Genomic DNA, 26,289 nt, shown 5'->3' with positions numbered 1-26,289 from the left:
GATATAAATACACATGCTGCAGCACTATTCAAGTGCAGAAAGCACCTACTTAAACTGGATTTAAACTAGTGAATTAAACACAGGTTTTACGCTAAAATACAGAGCCCAAAATTGCCGTAACCGTTCAGTAAATTCTCTCTTTAGTGAGGTCTGAGGAAGAAAGGAAGGAAAAAGGAAGAGCTGGAAGTTACCTGTCTCCTGTGTGCTTCCTGTTTCTGCAGTTTCCATTCCATCTGTGCTGTCTTCATCCTCCACCAGAGCTTTTCCTCGCCCACGATTCCTGAGAAACACAACAAAAAAACTGATTATAATGCTTGCTTCAGGGAAGACTGGTTGATCATGAATTAGTTAAATATAGACACAGCTGTCACTGGTTCCTAACGAGTATCCACAGCCCTGGGCAAGGGTGGGGCAGAAATGTGAAAATGTGGGTTTGAGTGTGGGCACATGTGTTTACATCCACTGAGGGGGAAGTAACGGGTGAGAGACCTCCAATTTAAGCTGCCACTCAATACAGGAACATCATGAATATGTCATTTCCTCATTTACTCAAAATCCCTGAGTACGGAGCCTGTTCAGCAGTTACAGAAACACTCAAACCAGCCCGTCTGGCTCCAACAATCATCCATGCGATTATCTAATCAGCCAATCGTGTGGCAGCAGTGCAGTGCATAAAAACAGATACAGGTCAGGAGATTCAGTTAATGTTCACATCAACCATCAGAATGGGGAAAAATTTGATCTCAGTGATTTGGAGCGTGGCATGATTGTTGGTGCCAGACGGGCTGGTTTGAGTATTTCTGTAACTGTTGATCTCCTGGGATTTTCACACACAACATTCTCGAGAATTTACTCCGAATGGTGCCAAAAAAAAAAAAAAAAAAACATCCAGTGAGCAGCAGTTCTGTGGACTGAAATGCCTTGTTGATGAGAGAGGTCAACAGAGAATGGCCAGACTGGTTTCGAACCGACAAAGTCTACGGTAACTCAGATAACAGCTCTGTACAATTGTGGTGAGAAGGATATCATTTCAGAATGCTATTCAGAGATGCAGGTTGGCGCTGTTTTGGTGGCAGGAGGGGGACTACACAAAATTTAAACATGTTGTGGCTGATCGGTGTATATAAAATATGTTATTTGTTTTATAAACAATATATAATATAAAATATAAGTTAAAAAAATAACACTGTAAATGTAAAATTGACCAAAACTAAAGTTGATCAAAAAGGGAGACATATTTTAAGTATTTAGAAATATTTTGATATTTAAAACATTATTTTTCATGTCATTCACAAGTTTTTCAAGCCTAAAAGGAAATCATATATCCCCATTTTATTATTTGATTTATACATTTGAAGTTAAATATGTAAAAATGGCTTCTTAAGGTGTATGAAGCACACATGCAGAAAAAAGTACACTTTAAGAAATATGACAATTTATATGATAATTAATCACGATTAATCACAATTATTTGTTTGAAAAGTAATCATCAGCTAAATTTCATAATCGTGACAGCCCTAGTAGCAAAGATGGCCGCAGAGTGGGATGATAATCCTTGAAAAGGATTTTGCTGGAACGCATTGAGGTTGGAAGTGATAACTTGGGTATTCCCAACACCGACTTCGTCTGAAATAACATAACATCAATCATGGGTGATGCCATCATGGTAAATTGAGACAGATTGGTGTTTACTCTTGGTATTAATGTGCGTCTCAAATGTGTCCCTGTGACCACTTGTGATCGGATTTTGTTGATTGGAGAGTCTTGGATTTCATGACAACATACTGTACATCACTACTACATCACTGTGTAAAAAAATAAAATAAAACCCCACCAAAATCTTGGCACAATTTTCTCCCAAATATTGTATTTTTTTTATTTTTTTTTTATTTTTTTATAAAAAATACATAATATAAATATATGAGTTCAAAAACAACACTGTAAATGTAAAATTGACTAAAACTAAAGTTTACAAACAAGAGAGACATTTTAACTGTTAACTGAAATTCAGATGTGCTTCATATATTCTGTCACTGCACGCTGGTATGTGGGCACTGAAAACATTCTGTGAAGTCTTGAGTATGCATAAGGCATTCACAGTCTTTTACAAACTTTTCCATCGGGTAGTTATTTCCTTTTAAAGCCACACATATCCAGCAAAATTTACAACTCGTGGTTTAGTGCAATGTTTGATTGCAAAGCGAGTAGGTGGTCTTTCTTTGTTGTATGAACTCATGAGCATCTACACCTCAAATTCAATGCGATCAAATGTGCAGTCAAATTACTTCATCACACCTATGTTTCATAAAAATATACAAATAGTTTGTACTAGCCTGATGTTATATGTAAGCCGATATTATACTGTTTGTGGTCTGCGAGGCTTTCTCTTGACCTTTTACGCAGTGCAGTTGAGGAAAGGTCTAGAACCAATGATCTTTAAATAGGGATCCCACACTTTCAGACCCATTTATTTTCATAACTTCTCCTGACCTTTTTTGACCTTTCAAGTGATTTGTGAATACTGGATAAGGATTTTTGACCAATTCGCTAATGAAGCATTCAGATAGATGAACCGGTTTAACCAATTCATTGAAAAGAACTGACTCAAAAGAATGATTCACCCACAAATCACTATGGCTTGCAAGCAGGTTTTACCTTACACAAGCTCTACACTAGAGCAATATCCAGCCAATTCAATTTTATAGAGCAGTATGGGAATTTCAATGACTTTTCCAAGATTTTTAGGATTTTATTAATTTCCTTGTCACTTCCAGCCTGGAAAACGCTTTCAAAAACGTCCTTGATATTTCCAGGTTTCCATGACAGTGTGAACCCTGCATGTAATGAACAGAAACTAGTAAAAACCGCCAGACTGCTGTAACACTCAATTTGACACACATTCAGAGATGTGTATGTGTGGGTTTGTTTTCATTTGTGATCTTTGGCTTAAGTGGTCAACTGTCCAATATCTCTCACATTCCTGCCTCCTGCCACGCCGCCCTCGGGTGTTCTTCACTTGACTGTCTCCTCCTGTCTCTTTCTCTGGCTCTCTCTATCTCTCTTCTGGATTGGCAACATTCCAACAACTTCACTTTCCTGGATGATTGGAGAATCTTCCCACAATTTCCTATGGTTCTTTTAATTTTACTCGTCTGTTTATAAACATGACTGAGTTGTTTATTTGACCATGTACATCCAGTACAGTGCTAACATCTTGAACTGAGTTTTAGTGAAGGACAAGAGATAGAGGCTTCCTAGCTGAAAAGACTAGACCAGCATGAATTTACACACTGGTCCAGTATGGTAGTCTTCCTGGTTGACCAGCACAGCCATGCTGTTTGACTGGTTGACCAGGCTGGTTGACCAGTGTGGCCTTTTTGAAGAAGCTAGTTAACCAAGAAACTATTGCTAGTAAAGCTAGTTAAGAAGTTGCATCTCAATATTGATTCTTAAATCCCAAGATCAATCTTGTCCTCTATGCGCAACCCTCCACTATAATGCAAGGAAATCACTCACATTTGCAACCAAAGTTTGTGCTATGTGACTAAAATGTATATATTTCACAACTGGCTGGTAAATGTTTACATTTTACTCATCAGTAATTGTGCAGTTTTGTCGTGAAGTGTTCAGCAGTGAGATCCTTTCACAGCAAAAGTTGTTCCGTGTAATGTGTGTTCAAGGACGAGATCCACATGACCCATTTGTCATTGAATACTGTCTCTTTTATTACCCTTTCTGTTCTTTACTCAGTTGTAAAAAAAAAGAAACATTTAATTCTAATCATATATAGCGCAGATGAGGTAAAGCCATTCCAGTCTCTCTCGTTAACATGCGCTCATTTACAGACACTCTTTACAGAAATTCTGGTTTTGTTAAAGAGACAGTACCCATTTTAGCACGTGTTCAACAAATCAATGTAAATAAATAAACATGAAACAAAAAAATATTTAATATAATGTTATTTATTGATTGAATACATGGAATTGTTCATTTTTAGTAAGCCAAAATGTGACCAAAATGATGAAAAATGAATAAAATATAATTAGTTAAATTTATATTTTCATAATGTACCTAGTTAGAGGGTCCCCTGTATAATTAACAGCATTAGCTGGAAAATAATTTCTTTCATATGTTATGAAAAGGGACATTATAACTGAAATATACCCATATGAATCGATACCGAATCGAAATCGAATCAAGTGCTTGTGAATCTAATTGGGAAATCTGTACCAATACCCAGCCCTATACTACTATGTTAGGCAGTATATACTCTGTGGCCATAAATGTGTGTCAACTGGAAGAGATATGTTAAACTATATATAGTATAGTATTTTTGTTAATGGTGTTAAAGTAATTAAAATGTGTAACCTTGAAAATGTAGCTTTTCTAGCTTTTCTTTTTCTAGATGACTTCCATCATATACATCCAAAGATGATAATATATCAAGGTTTGCAGGCCCAAGAACCATAATTGTCAGAGTAAAAAGAACACTCATGCTGTACATCCTAAGAAACCTTGGAAAAATGTCTGCATTCAAAAATATGAATAAACTCAAGCCACTTTCTTTATGACCAACTCCTACCTTCTATTTAAAAGTGATCATCCCTATGCCCTTTTCCCTTCTAAGACAATTAGCCTACCCTCCACTGTGAGAGCTGTGTCATTCGGAACTCACTTTTTAAGTTGTGCTTATTAGAAATTTGGAACTAAGTTTGGAACAGCCCTACAGAAAGGATTGTTTCCCTTCAAAATGCCCTTTTAGGCATCATGTATGCTGTTGAGAACAGACATTTCACTGAGCAGATATAGGGGGAGGGTATGTTCTGGTTCTAGAAATTTGTTTGAACAATACTTCTCAGCCGCTTTGTTATATCAAGAATTTTCCAGGGCCTTTTTAGCTGGAATAGAGAGACTGCAAATTTTAAATGTGTATATTTGCCGAAAGCCAATTTTGTCAACGGTTAGAAGGACACTAGCATATACAGTAGATGATCTCAAAGCTAATAGATGGCCTAAATGTAACAAAACTTTCATTTTGATTTCATGGGGTCTTACAGTTGCACTACTAACATGCACTACTACCTGGCATAACATTATTATTGCCTGTCTTCCAGGTTGTAGGCCTATCTTTTGAAGACAACACTGTTGCCTATTGTATGCTGTCACTGACTAATGCTGTGTGGTTGGATGTAAAATCCACCTTTGTTTTCAGAAAGAGAAGATAAAAATACAAATCTCAATAACATATTTTTTTTTCTGTCTCACACTTTCAATTGAGCCGCTGTTACAGAGGTGCACTGACAGACTGCCAGACACATAAGTTTGCTTTCAGAAAGACAGCATTCTGAAAACTGTTGCCATGGTATTGCTGTAATTTTCAGAAAAAGCAGTACTCAGACTATCTAACCCAGAGTATGCCCATTCTATACATACTCACTAACAGAAATACTGTATATACAGAACATTGGGACTCAATAAACCTGTGTGCAAACCTTAGGATAGATGTACAGGTGCATCTCAATAAATTAGAATGTCATGGAAAAGTTCATTTATTTCAGTAATTCAACTCAAATTGTGAAACTCGTGTATTAAATAAATTCAATGCACACAGACTGAAGTAGTTTAAGTCTTTGGTTCTTTTAATTATGATGATTTTGGCTCACATTTAACAAAAACCCACCAATTCACTATCTCAAAAAATTAGAATATGGTGACATGCCAATCAGCTAATCAACTCAAAACACCTGCAAAGGTTTCCTGAGCCTTCAAAATGGTCTCTCAGTTTGGTTCACTAGGCTACACAATCATGGGGAAGACTGCTGATCTGACAGGTCAATAATTGACACCCTTCACAAGGAGGGTAAGCCACAAACATTCATTGCCAAAGAAGCTGGCTGTTCACAGAGTGCTGTATCCAAGCATGTTAACAGAAAGTTGAGTGGAAGGAAAAAGTGTGGAAGAAAAAGATGCACAACGAACCGAGAGAACCGCAGCCTTATGAGGATTGTCAAGCAAAATCGATTCAAGAATTTGGGTGAACTTCACAAGGAATGGACTGAGGCTGGGGTCAAGGCATCAAGAGCCACCACACACAGACATGTCAAGGAATTTGGCTACAGTTGTCGTATTCCTCTTGTTAAGCCACTCCTGAACCACAGACAATGTCAGAGGCGTCTTACCTGGGCTAAGGAGAAGAAGAACTGGACTGTTGCCCAGTGGTCCAAAGTCCTCTTTTCAGATGAGAGCAAGTTTTGTATTTCATTTGGAAACCAAGGTCCTAGAGTCTGGAGGAAGGGTGGAGAAGCTCATAGCCCAAGTTGCTTGAAGTCCAGTGTTAAGTTTCCACAGTCTGTGATGATTTGGGGTGCAATGTCATCTGCGGGTGTTGGTCCATTGTGTTTTTTGAAAACCAAAGTCACTGCACCCATTTACCAAGAAATTTTGGAGCACTTCATGCTTCCTTCTGCTGACCAGCTTTTTTAAAGATGCTGATTTCATTTTCCAGCAGGATTTGGCACCTGCCCACACTGCCAAAAGCACCAAAAGTTGGTTAAATGACCATGGTGTTGGTGTGCTTGACTGGCCAGAAAACTCACCAGACCTGAACCCCATAGAGAATCTAAGGGGTATTGTCAAGAGGAAAATGAGAAACAAGAGACCAAAAAATGTACATGAGCTGAAGGCCACTGTCAAAGAAACCTGGGCTTCCATACCACCTCAGCAGTGCCACAAACTGATCACCTCCATGACACGCCAAATTGAGGCAGTAATTAAAGCAAAAGGAGCCCCTACCAAGTATTGAGTACATATACAGTAAATGAACATACTTTCCAGAAGGCCAACAATTCACTATAAAGGTTTTTTTTATTGGTCTTATGATGTATTCTAATTTTTTGAGATAGTGAATTGGTGGGTTTTTGTTCAATGTGAGCCAAAATCATCACAATTAAAAGAACCAAAGACTTAAACTACTTCAGTCTGTGTGCATTGAATTTATTTAATACACAAGTTTCACAATTTGAGTTGAATTACTGAAATAAATGAACTTTTCCATGACATTCTAATTTATTGAGATGCACCTGTATATATACAGCTGCACAAAAGCTTGCATACCCTTTGAAATCATGATCGCCAAGGAGACTGTTGATGTCAAGATTTAAAGTTAAAAAAAAAAAGTTACATTTTGGTCTGTTCTCACCTAAAACTGATTGGATCGCTACAGAAGACATGAATTTATTCATGAATTGGTAATATATGTACCATTTTTAAAGAAAACATGAGTGAGCAGGCAAAACACATTTCTTTTATTTCTTATGGGATTCATATTCAACTGTAAGTTATAACAGAATGGCACAATCATAAAACAAAACATGGCAACAAAGAAAAAAATGAAATGACCCCTGTTCAAAAGTCTGCATACCCTTAGTTCTTAATACTGTGTATTGCCTCCTTTAGCATCAATGACAGCGTGCAGTCTTTTGTAATAGTTGTCTATGAGGCCCCAAATTCTTGCAGGTGGTATAGCTGCCCATTCATCTTGGCAATACACCTCCAGGTCATGCAAAGTCTTTGGTCGTCTTGCATGAACCGCACGTTTGAGATCTCCCCAGAGTGGCTTGATGATATTAAGGTCAGGAGACTGTGATGGCCACTCCAGAACCTTCACCTTTTTCTGCTGTAACCACTGGAGGGTCAACTTGGCCTTGTGCTTAGGGTCACTGTCGTGCTGGAAAGTCCAAGAGCGTCCCATGCGCAGCTTTCGTGCAGAAGAATGCAAATTGTCTGCCAGTACTTTCTGATAACATGCTGCATTCATCTTGCCATCAATTTTCACAAGATTCCCCATGCCTTTAGAGCTCACACACCCCCAAAACATCAGTAAGCCACCACCATGCTTCACAGTGGGGATGGCATTCTTTTGACTATAGGCCTTGTTGACCCCTCTCCAAACATAGCGCTTATGGTTGTGACCATAAAGCTCTATTTTGGTCTCGTCACACCAAATTACAGTGTGCCAGAATCTGTGAGGCGTGTCAAAGTGTTGTCGGGCATATTGTAACTGGGCTTTTTGTGGCATTGGCGCAGTAAAGGCTTCTTTCTGGCAACTCGACCATGCAGCTCATTTTTGTTCAAGTATCGTCATATTGTGCTCCTTGAAACAACCACACTATCTTTTTCCAGAGCAGACTGTATTTCTCCTGAGGTTACCTGTGGGTTTTTCTTTGTATCCCGAGCACTTCTTCTGGCAGTTTTGGCTGAAATCTTTCTTGGTCTACCTGACCTTGGCTTGGTATCAAGAGATCCTCGAATTTTCCACTTCTTAATAAGTGATTGAACAGTACTGACTGGCAATTTCAAGGCTTTGGATATCGTTTTATATCCTTTTCCATCTTTATAAAGTTCCATTAGCTTGTTACGCAGCTCTTTTGACAGTTCTTTTCTGCTCCCCATGGCTCAGTATCTAACCTGCTCAGTGCATCCACGTGAGCGCTAACAAACTCATTGACTATTTATACACAGACACTAATTGCAATTTAAAAAGCCACAGGTGTGGGAAATTAACCTTTAATTGCCATTTTAACCTGTGTGTGTCTGTAACAAGGCCAAACATTCAAGGGTATGTAAACTTTTGATCAGGGCAATTTGGGTGATTTCTGTTACCATTATGATTTAAAAAGGAGCCAAACAACTATGTGATAATAAATGGCTTCATAAGATCACTATCCTTACAAAACAATTTTGCATGATCAGTCATATTTTCAAAATCAATGCCAAAATGCCAGGGTATGCAAACTTTTGAGCACAACTGTATGTACAATATATATATAAACTGAATAACTAAGACTTGTTAGACCCTACAACAAGTCTTACCAATTTCAGGTTCAGAGTTACAAATGATGCGTGTTATAGCTCGATCTGGCATAGGATCTGAATTCAAATTCAGCCGATCACGTGTAGTCTGGGTCTATATAAAAGGTAGTGAGACCCACTAAGAGCACACATACATACAATGTAATGTAAAGAAAGAGGCCTAATGTAAACAGCAGTTTCATGTCATTAACAATGACTAAAATTTGAGGGTGGTCCAATACCTCAAAGACAGCTGCTGTCTTCGACTACTTTAGTTCTTTAGGACAATAGAACAATAACTGAAAAGTGAACGTGGCTATATACACGTGTCTAGACGCAGTTTCACGTAACATTTTGAAACTACAAGCACACAGAGCCACATTCAGTTAGTTCCTCTCTGTGTGTTTACAGAAAGAGCAAATCTGATTTACCAGACCTTCAATGTGTTCATGGTAGAAATAGACAATCACAAGCACTTTCTTTGTAAAGTCTGTTAACTATATATACACAGAATATCATTTTACAACCTACTACTTTGTTGGAATTACACTCATTTTGCTGCTGCAACTAAAAATGACTTTGGGAAAAAAATACTGAAAAAATATACAATTCCGAAAAATATAACATACACGGCCCACCCACCAATCACAGTCCATTCACTGATCGTCTGATGCATATCAAGCACTTGCTGAAAAAAAACAGTTCCAATCTGATGCTGATGCTAAGCAACTTCCAGGAGTAAGGGCACACTGTTTTTTTTAAATCAGTCTGCATGAAAACAAAGTTGTGTTTACAAGGTACCAGGCTGCTACAATGACAACTTATGAGGAAAAAGCCCCTGCACACTTCCTACAAAATCGAAGAACGAACGAGTACAACGTCATTTATATCGAAATCTGGCCAAAAGAAAGTGTTTTAGAGTTTGTTTTGGTGGTTCGTAACAGCTCGTCAGCGCAAACTTTCAGAAAAACTTTGTACCGGCTCCTAAACACCTTTTGTAATCACCTCCTTGTCTGATCTATGTATCACTTCATCAGGGTGATAATTGTCAGGTATTCAAATTAAAGTCTCACAGTTTGAAGATGGATAATGTACAGCATGCAGAGTTGAAAGGGATGCCAGCCTCTCTCTAGGACTGACATGAGGAAGGAGTGTGAGGGATGGAAGAGTAATTACCAGTGCCACTGGAGAGACAAATCACAGTCTGTCCCCTGCCAAAAATGACTCCTCCCTTCAAATGACTTCCTACAGCAGACAGTTAACAAGGCTGAACGCTGACAAACTGGGGAATATAACCCTCAAGGTTACAGTGGCACATAAAGCAAAGACTACAAAACCACAGGCCACAAATCTGGGTTTAAGAAGATGTAACAGTTGAGATAATCAGTTGACCAATTCTGAGTTTTTTAATGGCTGATGCCGATACTGATATCCAGGGCCATCGTCAGGAGCGGACGACCAGGAACACTGCCTCAGGCCCTGTTACTACTAAGGTCAACTTTGGTGTAGCCAACTCATCAGACCCAGGGTGGAGGGCCCACCCATAACACATCGTCCTGTGCCCCCTGATTTCAAGAGCAGGGTGGTCGATATACTGGCCATGAAAACAATACAAACACTACATTTAAATGCGGACTCTCTGGACTGTAATGTATGTGGCACCCCGAAACCTGAGAGAAACTACAGTGGAAAAGAGACTGGAATGTATAAATGAGTGAAGACACATACTTCTGTTTGAGCATATTTATATCTCACACGCGCTATTAATCACGTCATTAAAGAGCATAACTTTCGCGTGTGACTTTCTTTCTTTTGCAGAACACAAAGATTTTTAGAAGAATATCTCAGCTCCGCAGGTCAGGACAATGCAAGTGAATGGTGACCAAAACTTTGAAGCTCCAAAAAGCACATAAAGGCAACATAAAAGTAATCCATACGACTCCAGTTAAACCACTGTTAAATTCATGTCTTCTGTAGCGATCCAATCAGTTTTAGGTGAGAACAGACCAAAATGTAACTTTTTTTTACTTTAAATCTTGACATCAACAGTCTCCTTGGCGATCCTGATTTCAAGCTCGATTACACTTCATGATCATGCCTTGAGACTGCAATGGCAAAATGTAATGTGAAAAATCTTCATTTGTGTTCTGCAGAACAATGTAAGTCATACACATCTGGGATGGTATGAGGGTGAGTAATGATAAGAGAATTTTAATTTTTGGGTGAACTATTCCTTTAAAAACCAAGTTGTTCAGTTCAGCTCCATACACACTAAGTGGAATTTCTGAAAATGCGGTTGTCACTACCTGAATTTTGTGGGAGTTCATTTGATTTTAGAATGTGGTTGTCACTCCTGTAAATTACTGAACTGTGTGTGTATAAAACAGGATTAAGCACCCAAAGGTAAACTGACAACCGTATTTAGGTGCAGTACGTGCATGGCCACTGGTAATATAGTTACACTGCGATACGCAAGCAATGAACCACTTTTTTCATTTTGCAAAAATGCTGCAGTCTCATAATTGTCATGAGAACAGGCTGGAATTGTAAGAACAAAACTCTGATTTGAGTTACATCACTGAGATCAGCAAAGTTTAAAGACATTCAAACTTCATGTGGTGATAGGTATTAGAGATGCACCGATCCGATACCTGGATCGGTATCGGCGCCGATACTGAAGCTTCTAGACGGATCGGGTATCGGTTCGACGAGCCTGATCCAAATCCAATACTGTGTGTTAGTCATGTTTGTTACTGTCAAGCTCCAAAAATGACATAAAACAGCCATTAAAACACCACTGAAGTAGTTCATATGACTCGTGCATTTTATTCAAAGCCACCTGAAGACGCGCTGTAGCTCTGTGAATCACAAAAGGCTGTGTTTAATAAGTAAAAATATAAAATGCACACGCAGCACCAGCGTGTTAGTGAATGGTGCTGCTCTGTTTACACACACTCGTGGCTATTTTTAGCCTTCGCGGTGCGCAATATTTGAGCGCTTCTCACGAACATCTCAGATGTAGATGCTCAATAGTTCGGTTCACTTATAATATGCATTTAGAACGGCACCGGAGGAGCATTTGACCAGAATTTGAATAAGAAGTGAATTAAACTACTGTGAACTTGCTAACAAACAGACATATACAGGACTTCCTGGAGAGTTCAGAATGTCAAAATAAAAGCGCGAGGGTTTAAAAAGTGCACGATTTAAATATAGTACTGTAGTATTTAAAATTATGTCAATAATAATAATATTAATAACAATTTAATATTAATTATTATTATTATTATTGTCATCATTAGTATTTGTTTACAATTTAGAACAATATTTAAGTTGAATGGGTTCCAAAAAATAACTGTGTGAATGAAAAGTGGACTGATATCTCACAACTAAATTAAACAAAAAAGAGATCTGAATCCTTTAAAGTCCAGATACAAGTTGTTTCTTTTCTACTGAAGACTTGAAGACTGGGATTACTGTTAATTTTGCTGCTATATTGTCCAGTATACTAGTTAATAATAAAGTGTTTCTTAATAAGCGATACATTTATATTGAAATAATGTGTAGTTAGATGTTTGTGTTTCTTTACATATTAAAGAGTACTCCCAATTAGTTCCACACAATAATGTAAAGATATTCTAAACTGATCATGCCAAAAAACAACACTGGTATCGGCTTGTGATCGGTATCGGCCGATACTGAGATTTCCGGTATCGGAATTGGAAGAGAAAAAGTGGTATCAGTGCATCCCTAATAGGTATATGTGGAATATTCCTTGCATTAAGCAACCAAAATGAAAATATTAAAATCTCAATGTTTCTTTTTCACGTTTTTGTGACAGGTACAGTTTCATGTACAGTTTCCCAAGATACAGAGAGTGGCACAGCTGCATGTGGCACAATGACCTACGTTGTTTGTCTCAAATATGCAAGGAAAAAACGGCTAAAATACTACTGTCCTTTGGACATATGTGTTAAAATAAAGAGTAGTTTCATGGCCAGTAAGATATATTTAAGATACATTTTCTTAAATCCCCTACCATGGACAGTTCACAACTCCAAATTTTCTTATGGACATAGATTGGTAACTCAACATAGTATGCACATTACAGCTGGAGATAAATCTCAGTGTGGCTAGTTAGATAAAATGTCACTTACACAGGAGACAAAGATGTTTGTAACCTGAGCACCAAGGTAGCTAGTAACATATCCCTTTGTGATTTCAAATGCTAATTTAGCACACTGCAGTGCTATACAATGAAACTAATTCTATTTTGACAGGTCATTCATCTATGAGCCATAATGATCGACTGGTCTAGTCATCAATGCACCTTTGGAGTAAATCCTCATCAGCTATTCAAACTGGCTAGATGGAGGCACTGCAGAAATGAGTTTATGCCCAACCCCAAATTGACTTGTGTTGTAGACAGAGGATTAAAAATGAATCAGCTCTGTCTGGGAGAGGGAACTGAGGGAATGTGCTTCTTATGAACCTGTATAGATGTAAATGTTGCCTACACAAAAGGAAAGCCAAGTAAAACAGTTCACCCATAGAATTGAAAATACTATTGTATGACTTTAGAAGAATATGAATATAGCATACGAGTTGTAACTTAAAGTACCTTTTTTTTTTCTTTTTTTTTTTTTGCAGCTTGACAGGCCCAGTTCCAATCAACTTTAATTGTATAGAAAAGACAGTAAGTGAATGATGACAGAATTTTATTTCAACTAGCTTATAAGTTGACATGCAACGAAATTCACAACAAACTGTACTTCTGTAATGTGACTTATTTCTGTGTGAAACAGGATATTGAACAAGAGGGAAAGAAATTACTTAGAGTATTGATTGGAATGTAAAAAGTAGGCATTTCAAACTAGAGTTTGCAGTCTATTGTGGAGGGCTACCTAAGGCTACTTTATACTTACTGGGTGAACTGGCTTCTTTTAGTTTGACTAACAATTACTATGAAATACACTGATGTTTCTGTTCTGCTAAGTTGTTCATTTGGTGAAATTTCTCCTATTCGCGCAGTAACTCGGCTACTCAAAAAGCATTGATGATTGGTAAAAACTAATCAAGGAAGTAGTTCCACATCTGGGATATCATGAGGGTGAGTAAATAATGAGAGAATTTTCATTTTTGGGTGAACTATCCCTTTAAGTTGGTTCAGGGAATAAAGTTTGGCTTCTTCCATTGTATAAATTAAGTTAAAAAAAAATATATATATTTTGGAATAACATGCACTGATAATTTGTGCAAAGTATAGACTCAAATTTGATTTCATGTTGACTTCAATAATAAGTGCTCTCATGCTGTTCAAGCTGAAGTGTTTCCTTTGACAGAAGACTCCTGTCATGTCAAATAGCGAACATCAGCTTTTAAGCTGCAAATGTAGGTATAACTTTAAATACTAGACCCTGGACTCAGAGCCACAGAATGACAGCTGTGAAATCATCAAGTAACCACCTGCAATTGCCAGTCATATATCACTAAGTAATGCTGACATTGTTTTTAAATCCTGTGTTGGCTCTGCAATGCATTAAATGTCACAGGTTTAATAAATATGCGCCCTGCAACATTTACAGATTTAAGATTAAGCATGTTTGTGAACACAGACGGGTACACCAATGGTCTGTGTCATGCTTCTGAAAAAAGAAAAAAGGGGAATACAGAACTGTATGGTCCATTTAGGCTAGCTCTGCACCCAAATTAATTAGAAACTACTCCCTTGACCCACAAAAAATGAGTGTCATATTAAAGCTAAGAAACTGGACTGAACAATGCATGTAGGAAATATAACCATCTTTTCACAGATGCTTTTTACAATGTAGAAGTGTTATGTTTTTATAACTTACACCACACTGTTAAACATGCGGCTTTTGGTTCATACAATGCAAGTGAATGGGTGCCAAAATTTTGAAGCTCCAAAATGCACATAAGTCAGATAAAAGTAATCCATAAGACTCCAGTGGTTAAATCTATATCTTCAGAAGTGATATGATAGGTGTGGGTGAGAAACAGATCATAAACCATTTATTTTGTCTTAGGGCAAAATCAGGAGTCTTTGATCGCTTAGTGTGATATGTTCACTGACGGTCGATTAATTGCCTGTGGCATGAATCTTAAGTCTAAATTATACTTGGGTTTTCCGTTAGTAGCTACATTTCACACGCAGAGCTTATGACTCAAATTTCTTCATCAGCACAGTAAGTGCAGAATGTCTCCGTGCAGCTCCGTTTTTCCAGACGTGCAGGTAGTCCATGTCTGTGCGCGTCGCCTGCACGCAGCCTTTAGCCTCCGAAATACTTGTGAAATTTTGTGTCGCAGTTGTACAGTGAGACTGCTCCTATGACTGCCAAATAATGTAAAACACCCAGTTAACACTGTCATTCGGGGAGTTTTGGACCAATGTCTACGCTACTATGTGAACAGCAGAGTCTGACATAATGTTGCAGTGTGCCATAGCTTTTATCGAACAATCTGACAAGCAACAAACGTAAAGGGCCTTTAAAATTGTACAAAGTGAACCTGGCTTTGGTTTATACTGAAGCTAGCAGATTTGGAATGTGCTTTCAAACAAAAGTGTTGATTTTGCAAGATCTATTAAAGAAGCACATCTCATACTCCACCATTCCAAATCGCAGACTCTGACATCAGACCATCAGTGCTCATAGTAAGCTCTTTTGCTGGCAGAGGCACCTGTGCTTTTCACTTCACAGGCTCCTATATGAATAATCTCCTATGGAAAAATGCCAAACACCTCCCCTCCAGTTAGACGGTTATCTAAGCCACGTAATATGCATACCCTCTTCTCAAATGCAGATGTGAATTAGAGGAAGTCTGGCAGAATGACCATTCAATAACCACACCTGTACATTAAATGGATTCTTGTTAGCCTACAGCCCTGCCCTAGATCACAGTGCCAGTCAGGTAAACTCTCAACAGGTGCATCTTGTTTGAGGAACTCTAATGAATGTGCTAAATGTAGTCTATAGGTAAATAGCTCAAGGGCTCAGAGGGGTTAATTAAATGCTCCATTATTCAGTTTTAGATAGGGTGACGAGAATTTTTTGGTCCGCTTAAGGACCCTGCACATGTCATAGGAAATCGAAGGAGGAACGGGTGTGACATCATTTAGATCAAAATCTAGCCAAAACTAAGGAGTTCGCTTTGGTGGTTCGTAACAGCCTGCCAGCACAAACCTTCAGGAAAACTTCGTACCAGCAGCTAAACACCTTATTACTGCCATTGGTCCACGTAATTGAAAGGTGTGACCTGGAGCTCCACCTACTTTGAGGCCGACAGCTAATTCCAATTCAGTCAGTTAAGATCAGTCAACATGAACACACCGGTGTGCACAATTATTAGCAAGCTGGTGCAAACTTACCTACATCTGTATGATCATTCACGGAGACATTTTCCAAGAACAGGTTGGGTGATTTTTTTTTGTTTAATTAGTCTACAAAAGGAGTCAAATCTACTGATACTCTTAAGTGCCCATTCACTTTCGTTTTATATGCTGCTTCACTCATGTGCCATCTGCAGCCGAAAGCCATGCATACATCAGCCCAAAGTGAAATATGCCTCTTATCATCATTCTTTTTTCTGTATTCCGCCCATTAACACTCATTAATACACCTATTTTGCCATAGTATCAGTATCATCTTAAATTACAATAACAGAGTGTAATTGGAGCAAATTATGGCCGCATATACCATGTTAGCACCATGAATGCAGAATGTAAACATGACAAATTACACATTATTAAACTGCATATACAGTATATAACTTTAAATCACAATTAAGTAGTTAAAACAGCTTCTTTTACTGATCTTGTGTGACTTCTACTCACAGAATGAGGCAAGCCATTGATTACATATTTTAATATCATATTAGTTGATGTTTTACATGTAGTCTTGAGCATCCTCATATTTAGTGCTCCTCCAAATGCCCCCCACAGTGGTGTGGCCGGTGTCTGAATGTTCAAAAACAGTGAGTCTTTGCTTAAATGTTCAAACTACATTCTGGCTCTGAGCAAAGAATGAAAAACACTTTGCTGTGAGTGTGCTGTGGCCTTTATAGATCACTCCCGTTCTAAACAACAAAGCGGTCTACACTTGAACTGCCCAGCGTGGAACATCGCACCTTCTATTGTTAACCATGACTACTTTTCTTTGTTTTTTAAGTCAGTCTGAAATAAAATTGATTCATGAATATTATGTGTGTGTTATTTGGCTGATGTCACCAATGTATCTTATTTTTCAACCCCTTCCCATTCAACCACCTGGCTGCATTCTTTTGTTTCGCAGCTGTGGCACTACTAACGTTGTGTGAAATTGCCTTGATCTTATGAAATAGTGCCAAGTCAACTTTTATATCAATGGATTCCAGTTCTGAATATAAAGTGGGACACAAAGTTATTCTACCATTTTACTATTGTTTAAGTCAAACCTGCAAAATCGGATCACAAAAAAAACATTTGTGACCACATCACATTTGAGGTATAAACACTAATCTGTCCTGAATGCATCCAGACAGCAGCAGAGCACCACCCTCACCTGTCAGTTAAACAATGTGCTAAAATAAGAATTTTAAACTTTGCCGGTTATGTGCTGGGTCAACACAACACTGCAATGAAATCATTTGAAATGCAATTGAGCTGAATTTTGTTGTCCTTCTCTATTAGGACCAATAATTACCATTATTTTCTCATGACATTCAGATGAATGCAGCGTTTTCACTTGGTAAATTTTAATCATCTTTTGTAATTGTCCTGCAGGCATTAGTTCAAAAGTTAAGCTGAACGTACTTTTTTCTCTGTCTGGGTACAGCGGATAATGCGTCCTTCCGAGGGCGGCCCCGGGGCCGCTTATCTGTGGGGGCCGGACTACCAGTGGGAGTGGCCCCAGAGCTGCTAGGGGGTGGCGAGGGTCCTTTGTCAGAGGGGTCCAGAATTTTCTCCTCTGATGACATTCTGAAAAAGAAAATGCAACTCATTAAGCACAACTAATCTTAGAACAGATGAGATGACTTCAACTAAAGATACCTCTACAGACTCATAATGCATGAAGTAACCAAAAAACAAAACATGTCTGTTATCCAAAATGTTGTTCACCTATATGACTCCTGTATTACATAATTTAAGACTTCTAGGAAAGCTTTTCAACTGTTTTTCATCATCTTTGCAACATATTTATACCTTCTAAATCCAACATCTCAAAGCAGTGAGGCTTTAATTATAATTTTGTTAAAAACCTGTAATGCCGAAGAAGAAAATAATCCCTTATGTTAATTCTAAAAACATATTTACATAAACTTGTATAATTTGCACATTATGGGGAGTCCACATCTCTTACTCATAACTCCATGAGAATATTTTAAAATTAGTCAAGTGTTAGTACACTTGTATTAATTCCAATTAAAGCAGCCCATGCATTCATTAAAAGACACTGTGACCACACGTTCTACATAAATATGCCAAACTGCAACATTGCTTGGCCACCGTAAACAGCCACGTTTAGGCTAAAGAATTACATTATTTAGCGGAAGAATAGTTTCATCTATGTTAAAATGATTTCTCTTTTCCCAGCTTGATATGCAGAAACAACTAAAAGTAAGCCATTCGTAGGTTGATTTCCTTGAAAACTTTTAACATTTTCTCTATGGCACTATTAAAATATTTCTAAATTTGCTTGAGTGGCCTGACTGTCCGACACAGCAAGATTGATTAAACCAATGGCACAAGTTTGGGGCGGGGCTATCAGTTTGTTCAATCAACGGCAGATGGTAGAGTATTCGGGAAAGCTGCTTGAAAACAGTGTTTATTATTGCAATTTCATTTGGTGATGCAGAAATTGTAGACCAGCTTTAATAATAAATGTATTGATTTATTCAACACTGTTGTCATTGATTATTTTGCTGTTGGCGCTGTTTTATAGGAAGACAAGTTTGGACACATTTTTGTAGTTTATTAAAGCAATAAGCCACGAGAAGTCATGCATTTCAGTGACTTTACCGCAGTTAAGGGGGTTTTAGGCACTCAATCTTTAAAATCGCCCCTTACCCATGGCAAAATGACTGTAATGTATGGCCTCTCAAGACTTATTGCTTAATAAACTACAAAAATGTGTCTAAACTTCTTTTGGACTTGGTATGGTCAACAGTGGCAGTCTCGTGTGATCTCATCTTAAATCCCAGCTTAACTAACTTGGTTTTGTCAACTTCTTATCCTTCTGAATGATTATATAAAAAATGCTAAGCCATCTCTCTAAAACCATTTTTGTGGATCAATCTTGGTTTCATTCATTGTGACATAAGCACTGCACCCTACATGGAACGTCATGCTCCAATAATAAACACAGTTAAGGGGCTGACACACTGACAGACCATGTTCTAGCTGTTGTATTCTTTCTGAATTATGTGCATATTGTTAGCTGCTGGTGTCGGATCCACAGTGCTGACCCTTGCGCCTGCTCTGCATGGTGCTTCTGCCAACCTGTCCACTCAGCTGACAAGGCAAACTGCCAACGGGATGCTTTCTTTTCCGGGAACTACGTGGGATACCACCCTGGGCTGTGCTCATTGTATCCTGTCTTGAGTAAACAATTAGACCTCACATGGTTGAGTCAAGCCTTCATTTGCCTGCACGAACACAATGAGGCAGTCATTTAAAGACCCCATGAAATGGCTTCAAGAGCAGTTTTCAGTAACACTTTACAATAAGTTTCCATTCGTTAACAATACTTAATGCATTAGGTAACATGAACAAACAATGAACAAAAAAATGTAAAGCACTGTTTAATCTCTGTCAATGTTAGTTAATAAAAATACAATTGTTCATTATTAGTTCATAGTACATTAATGTTAACAAATACAACTTTTGATTTTAAAAATTAGTACAAGTTGAAATTAACATGAACTAAGATTAATAAATGCTGTAAAAGTATTGTTCATTGTTAGTTCATGATGTTAATTTTAACAAATGGAACCCAATTGTAAAGTATTACCCAGTTTTATTTCTGTGTTGTGATATACAGTATTTCCTTGAAATTGGAAGTTGAGTCAGCATATACTGAAGGGCTCATCCTTTTTTAAATTATTTTTTTTAAATAGACAATTAGCTTTAGTTTACATCACAGCCATTAACGATGATATGCCGCTTGCTATTGCTAGGGGGAGAGACACTCTCATTCTAAAGAGCCCCTTCATGCAAGGTGTCATCATCAATATTTTGGTCTATTTTCCCAGAAGAGAAATCTTATCGAACTTATGAAGGATTCACGATTCGATTTTTTCAACTTTTAAATGTTCTCCAACATGATTCAAATTGTATGTTCTTTATTAGAATGCAAGGCAACCTGGTTAGAGAAATCCAAGTTCTTTTCATTATAAGAAACAAAGTTGTGCAAGAACAATTTACAAATGCACCACAGGGGTAAGTTGTCAACAGTGTAAATGTAAAAAATGTAAATCTAATAAAACACAGATGTTCAGAAATATTAGAATAAGAAAAATGCAAAATACTTCTTATCCAGCGTAGGTATTCATTTTATCCAAACCAAGTCTGTCTAGAAATCAATATATCTAAATTATCAAGTTTATCAAGAAAGACAAACAATTTGTGTGTATATTCATTAACCCCAGCAGATAGAGACGCGCCATCTAGCGGTTCATGCTGAGCAGTGCAGCAATATGAAATAATGTATCATTACAATTCAACTAGCAAAGTCAATTGATCACTTTCCAAATGTTGGCTATAGATACAGTACACTTGAAACACGTCACAGAACAAAGCAATAATTAGAGATCTATCTGAATCATCAGATTCTCCCATATATAGCTTATCCATATGATTTGAAATGAAGCGCCCGTAACTCTCACGTAACTAACACTTTTTTATGGGTGAAAAAAAGGAGACCGTTCATCAACATGCGCACGTGGAGGCCAGTTATGGTCTTAAGCCGGTGTATACCTGCATGATGGACGAAGTTGAGCTGCAATCACACTGTGTACAATCATACTGGGATTATTACCGGTGTCTTTTATATCAGTCTCCGTGTTGTTAACCTGTCACGTTCATTTGGAGCACGCCACGCACGTGCAGCTGATCAGATCAGGAGCGGCATTAAGACAAGCAATATGAATAATTTTTCTCTTCCTTATTCAGCCTTTGGTGGATTTACAACATATCTAACTATAGCGTTTGCAATATTGTTTTGCAAAAAATAAATAAAAAAAATAATCGGGTCAAAACACAATTTCGAATTAATCGGAAAAACTGCCCAGCAACAAGTCATAAACAATATGTGTGTTAAAGTAATATTCTGGGTTCAATACAAGTTAAGCTTAATCGACAGCATTTGTGGCATAACTTTGATTGCCTCAAATTTATTTTTAATCGTTCCTCCTTTTCTTTAAATAAAAAAAAATTAAAAATCAGGGTTACAGCGATTCACGTACAATGGAAGACAATGGGGCCAATTTTTGGAGTGTTTAAAAAAGGCAGAAATGTGAAGCTTGTAAATTTTATAAAAGCACACAATAATTCTTCTGTTAAAACTCATGTATTATTTGAGCTGTAAGGTTGTTTAAATTGTCATTTTAACAGTCATTTTAGGGTTTGTTAACATTGCACAGTCATGGCAACATAGTTGTAAAATTATAACTACACAGAAAAGTTCTATCGAATTATACAACGTTGTTTGCAACGTTGACGACGAAACACCATAAGCATAAAACTACATTTTTAAGAACGTTACATCTTGAATTATATACTAGTTTTAACAGAATTATTGCTTTGCATTAAAGCTTCACATTTCTGCCTTTAAACCCTCTAAAAAACATGCCCCATTTATTTCCATTGTAAGTGCCTCACTGCATGCACTTGATATTATTACTTAAACTGTTATCTGCTACTGCAATAATGAACATTTAGCGTGTAGTTGGGAATTGTTGCAGGCTACATTTTATGTTGCTGCTGGATTGCTCTTGAATCTCCCCATGGATTAAATAAAGATCGATCCATCTATCTTGTAACATTGAAATTAACTGGCTTACAAATATATATATATATATATATTTATGACTGAATCAACCTGACTACAAGCTAGTAACAACTGTACCTTTTCACTTTTACAATATCTAGCTTCTGATTATGAAGCCAAGTCCTCCAAAAATGTTAAAATACAGAATAATTTGCCCCTTATATCACTAATATCCACATATTCATCTTTGAAATGAGGAAGGAACATTCTAATGGCCATGTACAAATGACTTCCTTTCAGGTTATCTGGAGTCTGGCTACCTGAACAAACAAATACACGAATGCTTCAGAAAACTGCATTTGAAAACTCCCTACAATGCAATCTGAAAAAAGAAAAAAAAAAAAAATCACATCTCAAATAATGTGATGTCATAACACATGCAGGAATCAAGCACAAGTTAGAAAGACAGCCTTGGTGAAACAACAGCAGCACACAAAGCAAGTGCTTCTTCACATGAGGGGGCATGTCCACCTTTTTGCCTTTGTTAACTCGTCCCCAGAGCTTTGTGTTTGTGTTTGCAGGATGCCATTAGTACCATCATGCCATGAAATACTTGTTTCCCCTGTTAAATACTTCTTTATCAAATGTAAAAACATGGAAAAGCCGCTGATTTTGGCTATGAGATTCGACTTCGCACACTTTAGGGAGCCCAAAGGCTGAACCTACCTGAACACGAAGTATCAACGCTGTCCAAAGATGCAAAATTTGTCACTCGGCTGGTGATTATTGCATGCCCAGTGATCAATGTGGTGGTGTTATAGTGGAAAGATGAGTGTAAAAACACCAGAAAGGCTGCAAGTGGGTAGTGTTGAGGCCTTGCAGCCCAGTTGACCAACTTGGAAACATTACTCAAGCCTGGAGTCGCCTTTCCAAAAGGGAATCATATAACTGCGCATTAAATGCAATGGGCAGTAGAGATGCAGAACCTTTTTAAAAACGTTTAAGTGGCTTTAGAAGAAAAGAAATGGTTCGTGGTAATACAAGATGAAGAGAAGCAGCAGACCCAGTCGAAACGAACTGTTTGGCGTGTGGAAACGCGATAGAAACGATAAAACCTCTCACAAATAATGACGAGAAACACACAACAACACTTATCGATCGATATGTACTTACCTCTTCGTCCCTAGCAATTTTTATTTATTTCCTTCATGACAACAACCGTCATATATGTGACATATAGTACTTTTGTTTAGTGTTTGTGGCGCTGGGGGGTTGGGGAGGATCAGACCACTATTCCTCAGGAAAATAAGCCAGCGTGACAAAGCAATATCTTCTGCGAAACTGAACTATATTCCAGTAAAATCCACGTTTATATCCAGAAAACAAACTATATTAAATCCATAGACAGAAAGCAGCTGCTTTCCCACGGTTGGAACGGATCACTTTTCTTTATTCCGCTTCATCCCACATCGCCAAATCCTTGCGGGTTACATCCCATCACTCGAGCGAAAACAAGCCAAACCGACCGCTATCTGAGCTCCCGATGACAGGAGCCGATCTCTCGCCACATTCGGGGGTAAAATACGGCCCAAAATATCTCCAACTGATGAAAAACCGAAAGCAGATTTCGCTTTCAAGCGTTCAATCCCGACGATCTCGATGAGCTCACGGAGCAAGCTGAAATTTCAAGCAATACTTTATTAACCCAAAACACACCAAGATGACTTCCTTGCCTGAGTGTTAACCATTTACACAAGCAAAATTTGGAATTTTGACGCCGCTGTATGACGTAGACTGAAGTAGAACGTTTCTGTAATAACACAAATATTAAAGTTGTAGCTCGCACTCCATGGCAGCCATATTTGAGTGTTACCAAATCACGCCCTGTGAGCGATACTATGATAAATAGTGCCACAATATTAAGCTCGGCACTCTGAGGAATGACACCTTCTCATTTGGAAATACATTTAATTAGTTTTAATAATAACATTATCGTGTTTCAAACCCATATATGGTAATTGAACAAATGCCAGTGCAAAATATAAATATTATTAACTGACCCCGCGGAGTGATATGTTGGAGCGCTCGGCAGGTGAGGCGACTTTTTTTTTTCTTTCTTTTTTTTTTTTTTTTTTTCTTCACGCACAGGAATCCTGCAATATGCGGAACGGATTACTGTACCGGAACGAACTGCCTGATCCTTGGTGTGCATCCAGGCCATGAGGTCATGCGGTTATTTCCGATTGACTTATGTTTATATGTATTTTATTATTATTATTATTTTACAAATGGGTTGACACCGTGACGTTAACATTGCTATTATATTATCATTAAATTTCTGAGTACCCCTTGAGTACTGAGCTCTGCATTTGCGTTCTTGAGTAGTAGAGTATGTTTCTGGCCTAGGAAAACACTTTGAATAAAAAAAGATTGTGATGATGAAGTGTGATTTGTTTCCACTGCTAGATGGAATCAATAAAATCATCAAAAGCATAAACATTATTAACACTTTTAAAAGACGGTCAGTGCTGACAATGGAATGGACTATAAAAGTTCTCTGATTTTTTTTTTTTTTTTTTCTAAATTCATAAAACCTTTAAATGTTTCATCAACGTCCTCTTATGTTCTAATAGCTTTTTTTATTTTTGTTTATTTTTTATTCTGTTTGAAATGGCAAATCAAGCTTTGTGCACCTATTCTATTAAATGCTTCCAAGCAACAGCTAGGTTCAAATTCATTGCATTGGTGAGTCTATCCATAAGTTTACAAATGTTTATATGTATTTATATTATTATTATTTTATTTACAAATGGGTTGATACCATGCCTTTAACATGGCTATTACATTATAATTACAGCTCAAGAATGGACTTTACAGTCAGATCTGGAAAAAATCTGGATGTGTAGAACATAAAATTAGGCTTGTTTCAATTTATTTTCTCACAGTTACACACAATTAAATGGCTTTTGCAGATATGTGAACACCACCCTTTCAAGTTTTACTCAGCTTGAACAATTCTGTAAGAATGAACATATATTCCTTCTTATATTCCTTCCTCTATGTGCAAAGTTGGTAGAGATGACTACAAACAGTATCCAGGCCATAATTTCCACCAAGAATATTTGCTTTAATTCACTTGAATATTGCAAGAGGCAAACTGTGGAATGTTGCAGTTTGTTAAAGGGACAGTTCACCCAAAAATGAAAATTCTCTCATCATTTACTCACCCTCATGCTATCCCAGATGTGTATGACTTTCTTTCTTCTGCAGAACATAAAGATTTATAGATTAATATCTCAGCTCTGTAGGTCTATACAATGCAAGTGAATGGAGACCAAAACTTTGAAGCTCAAAAAGCACATAAAGGCAGCATAAAAGTAATCCATAAGACTCCAGTGGTAAAATCCATGTCTTCTGAAGAGATATGATAGGTGTGGGCAAGAAACAGGTCAGTATTTAAAGGGATAGTTCACCCAAAAATGAAAATGCTCCCATCATTTACTCACTCTCATGCCATCCCAGATTTGTATGACTTTCTTCAGCAAAACACATATATTTCAGCTCTTTTGGTCCACACAATGCAAGTGAATGGGTGCCAAATTTTTTACGCTCCAAAAATCACATAAAGGCAACATAAAAGTAATCCATATGATTCCAGTGTTTCAATCCATATCTTCAGAAGTGGTATGTTAGGTGTGGGTAAGAAACAGATCAATATGCATGTCCTTTTTTGCTAGAAATTATTTTCCCTGTCCAGTAGGGGGTGATATGTATGAAGAATGTGAATAACCAAAAACACAAGAAGAAGATTGTGAAAGTGAAAGTTGAAGAGGAGATTGACAAAGCAGGGAGGAGAATTTATTGTTAAAAAGGACTTAAATATTGAACTGTTTGTCACCCACACCTATCATATCACTTTAGAAAACATTGATTTATCCATTGGAGTTGTATGGATTTCTTTTATGCTGACTTGTGTGGTTTTTGGAGCTTCAAAATCTTGGCACCCTTTCACTTGCATTGTATGGACCAAAAGAGCTGAAAAATTATTTTAAAAGTCTTCATTTGAGTTCAGCAGTAATTAATGAAAGAATTTTAGTTTTTGGGTGAACTATCCCTTTAATAAAACTATAAAAAGTCTACTGTTATTTGTCTCTTTATTTTGGGCACTTCTTTACTCCTTTCCTTTTCTGGCCTGAAGTGCAAAATCTTGAAAATAGAAAACAGGTGCATGTATAATATTATACACATACTGTAATTTGAAAATATATAGATTTCTTTTAAAATATCAAGTGTACATATTTTATTTACTTTCGATAACGTTGTGAGATTATTACCTCTTTGAAGTCACTAGTGCACAACTGTTGACAGACAAACAATTCATGTTAAGTTTGTTCATGTAACAGTTTAAAGTAACTTAATTAAAATTCACTATACAATATTTACTCATACATAATAG

At 37.4% G+C, this 26,289-nt stretch overlaps 1 protein-coding gene across 5 annotated transcripts in view; it reads right to left on the bottom strand.

Annotated features, from left to right (window-relative positions):
* LOC127441623 (histone-lysine N-methyltransferase 2C-like) overlaps positions 1–23,685 on the bottom strand; it is a 146,296-nt gene extending 122,611 nt beyond the window's left edge. For all 5 annotated transcript variants that reach the window (XM_051699226.1, XM_051699227.1, XM_051699231.1 and 2 more), the window contains exons 1-3: positions 23,007–23,685; positions 17,660–17,824; positions 192–280 (exon numbers count right to left, since the gene is read on the bottom strand). In XM_051699226.1, the coding sequence (XP_051555186.1) occupies positions 192–280; positions 17,660–17,823 (253 nt within the window). In that variant the 5' untranslated portion in view covers position 17,824; positions 23,007–23,685. The remainder of the gene's footprint in view (positions 1–191; positions 281–17,659; positions 17,825–23,006) is intronic.
* Between the last annotated feature and the right edge of the window lie 2,604 nt (positions 23,686–26,289).

The sequence above is a fragment of the Myxocyprinus asiaticus genome, chromosome 5 (assembly GCF_019703515.2).
Source record: "Myxocyprinus asiaticus isolate MX2 ecotype Aquarium Trade chromosome 5, UBuf_Myxa_2, whole genome shotgun sequence".
Classification (NCBI taxonomy): Eukaryota; Metazoa; Chordata; class Actinopteri; order Cypriniformes; family Catostomidae; genus Myxocyprinus; species Myxocyprinus asiaticus.
The sequence above is the reverse complement of the archived record's forward strand: the minus strand, read 5'-3'. Positions and strand labels throughout refer to the sequence as shown.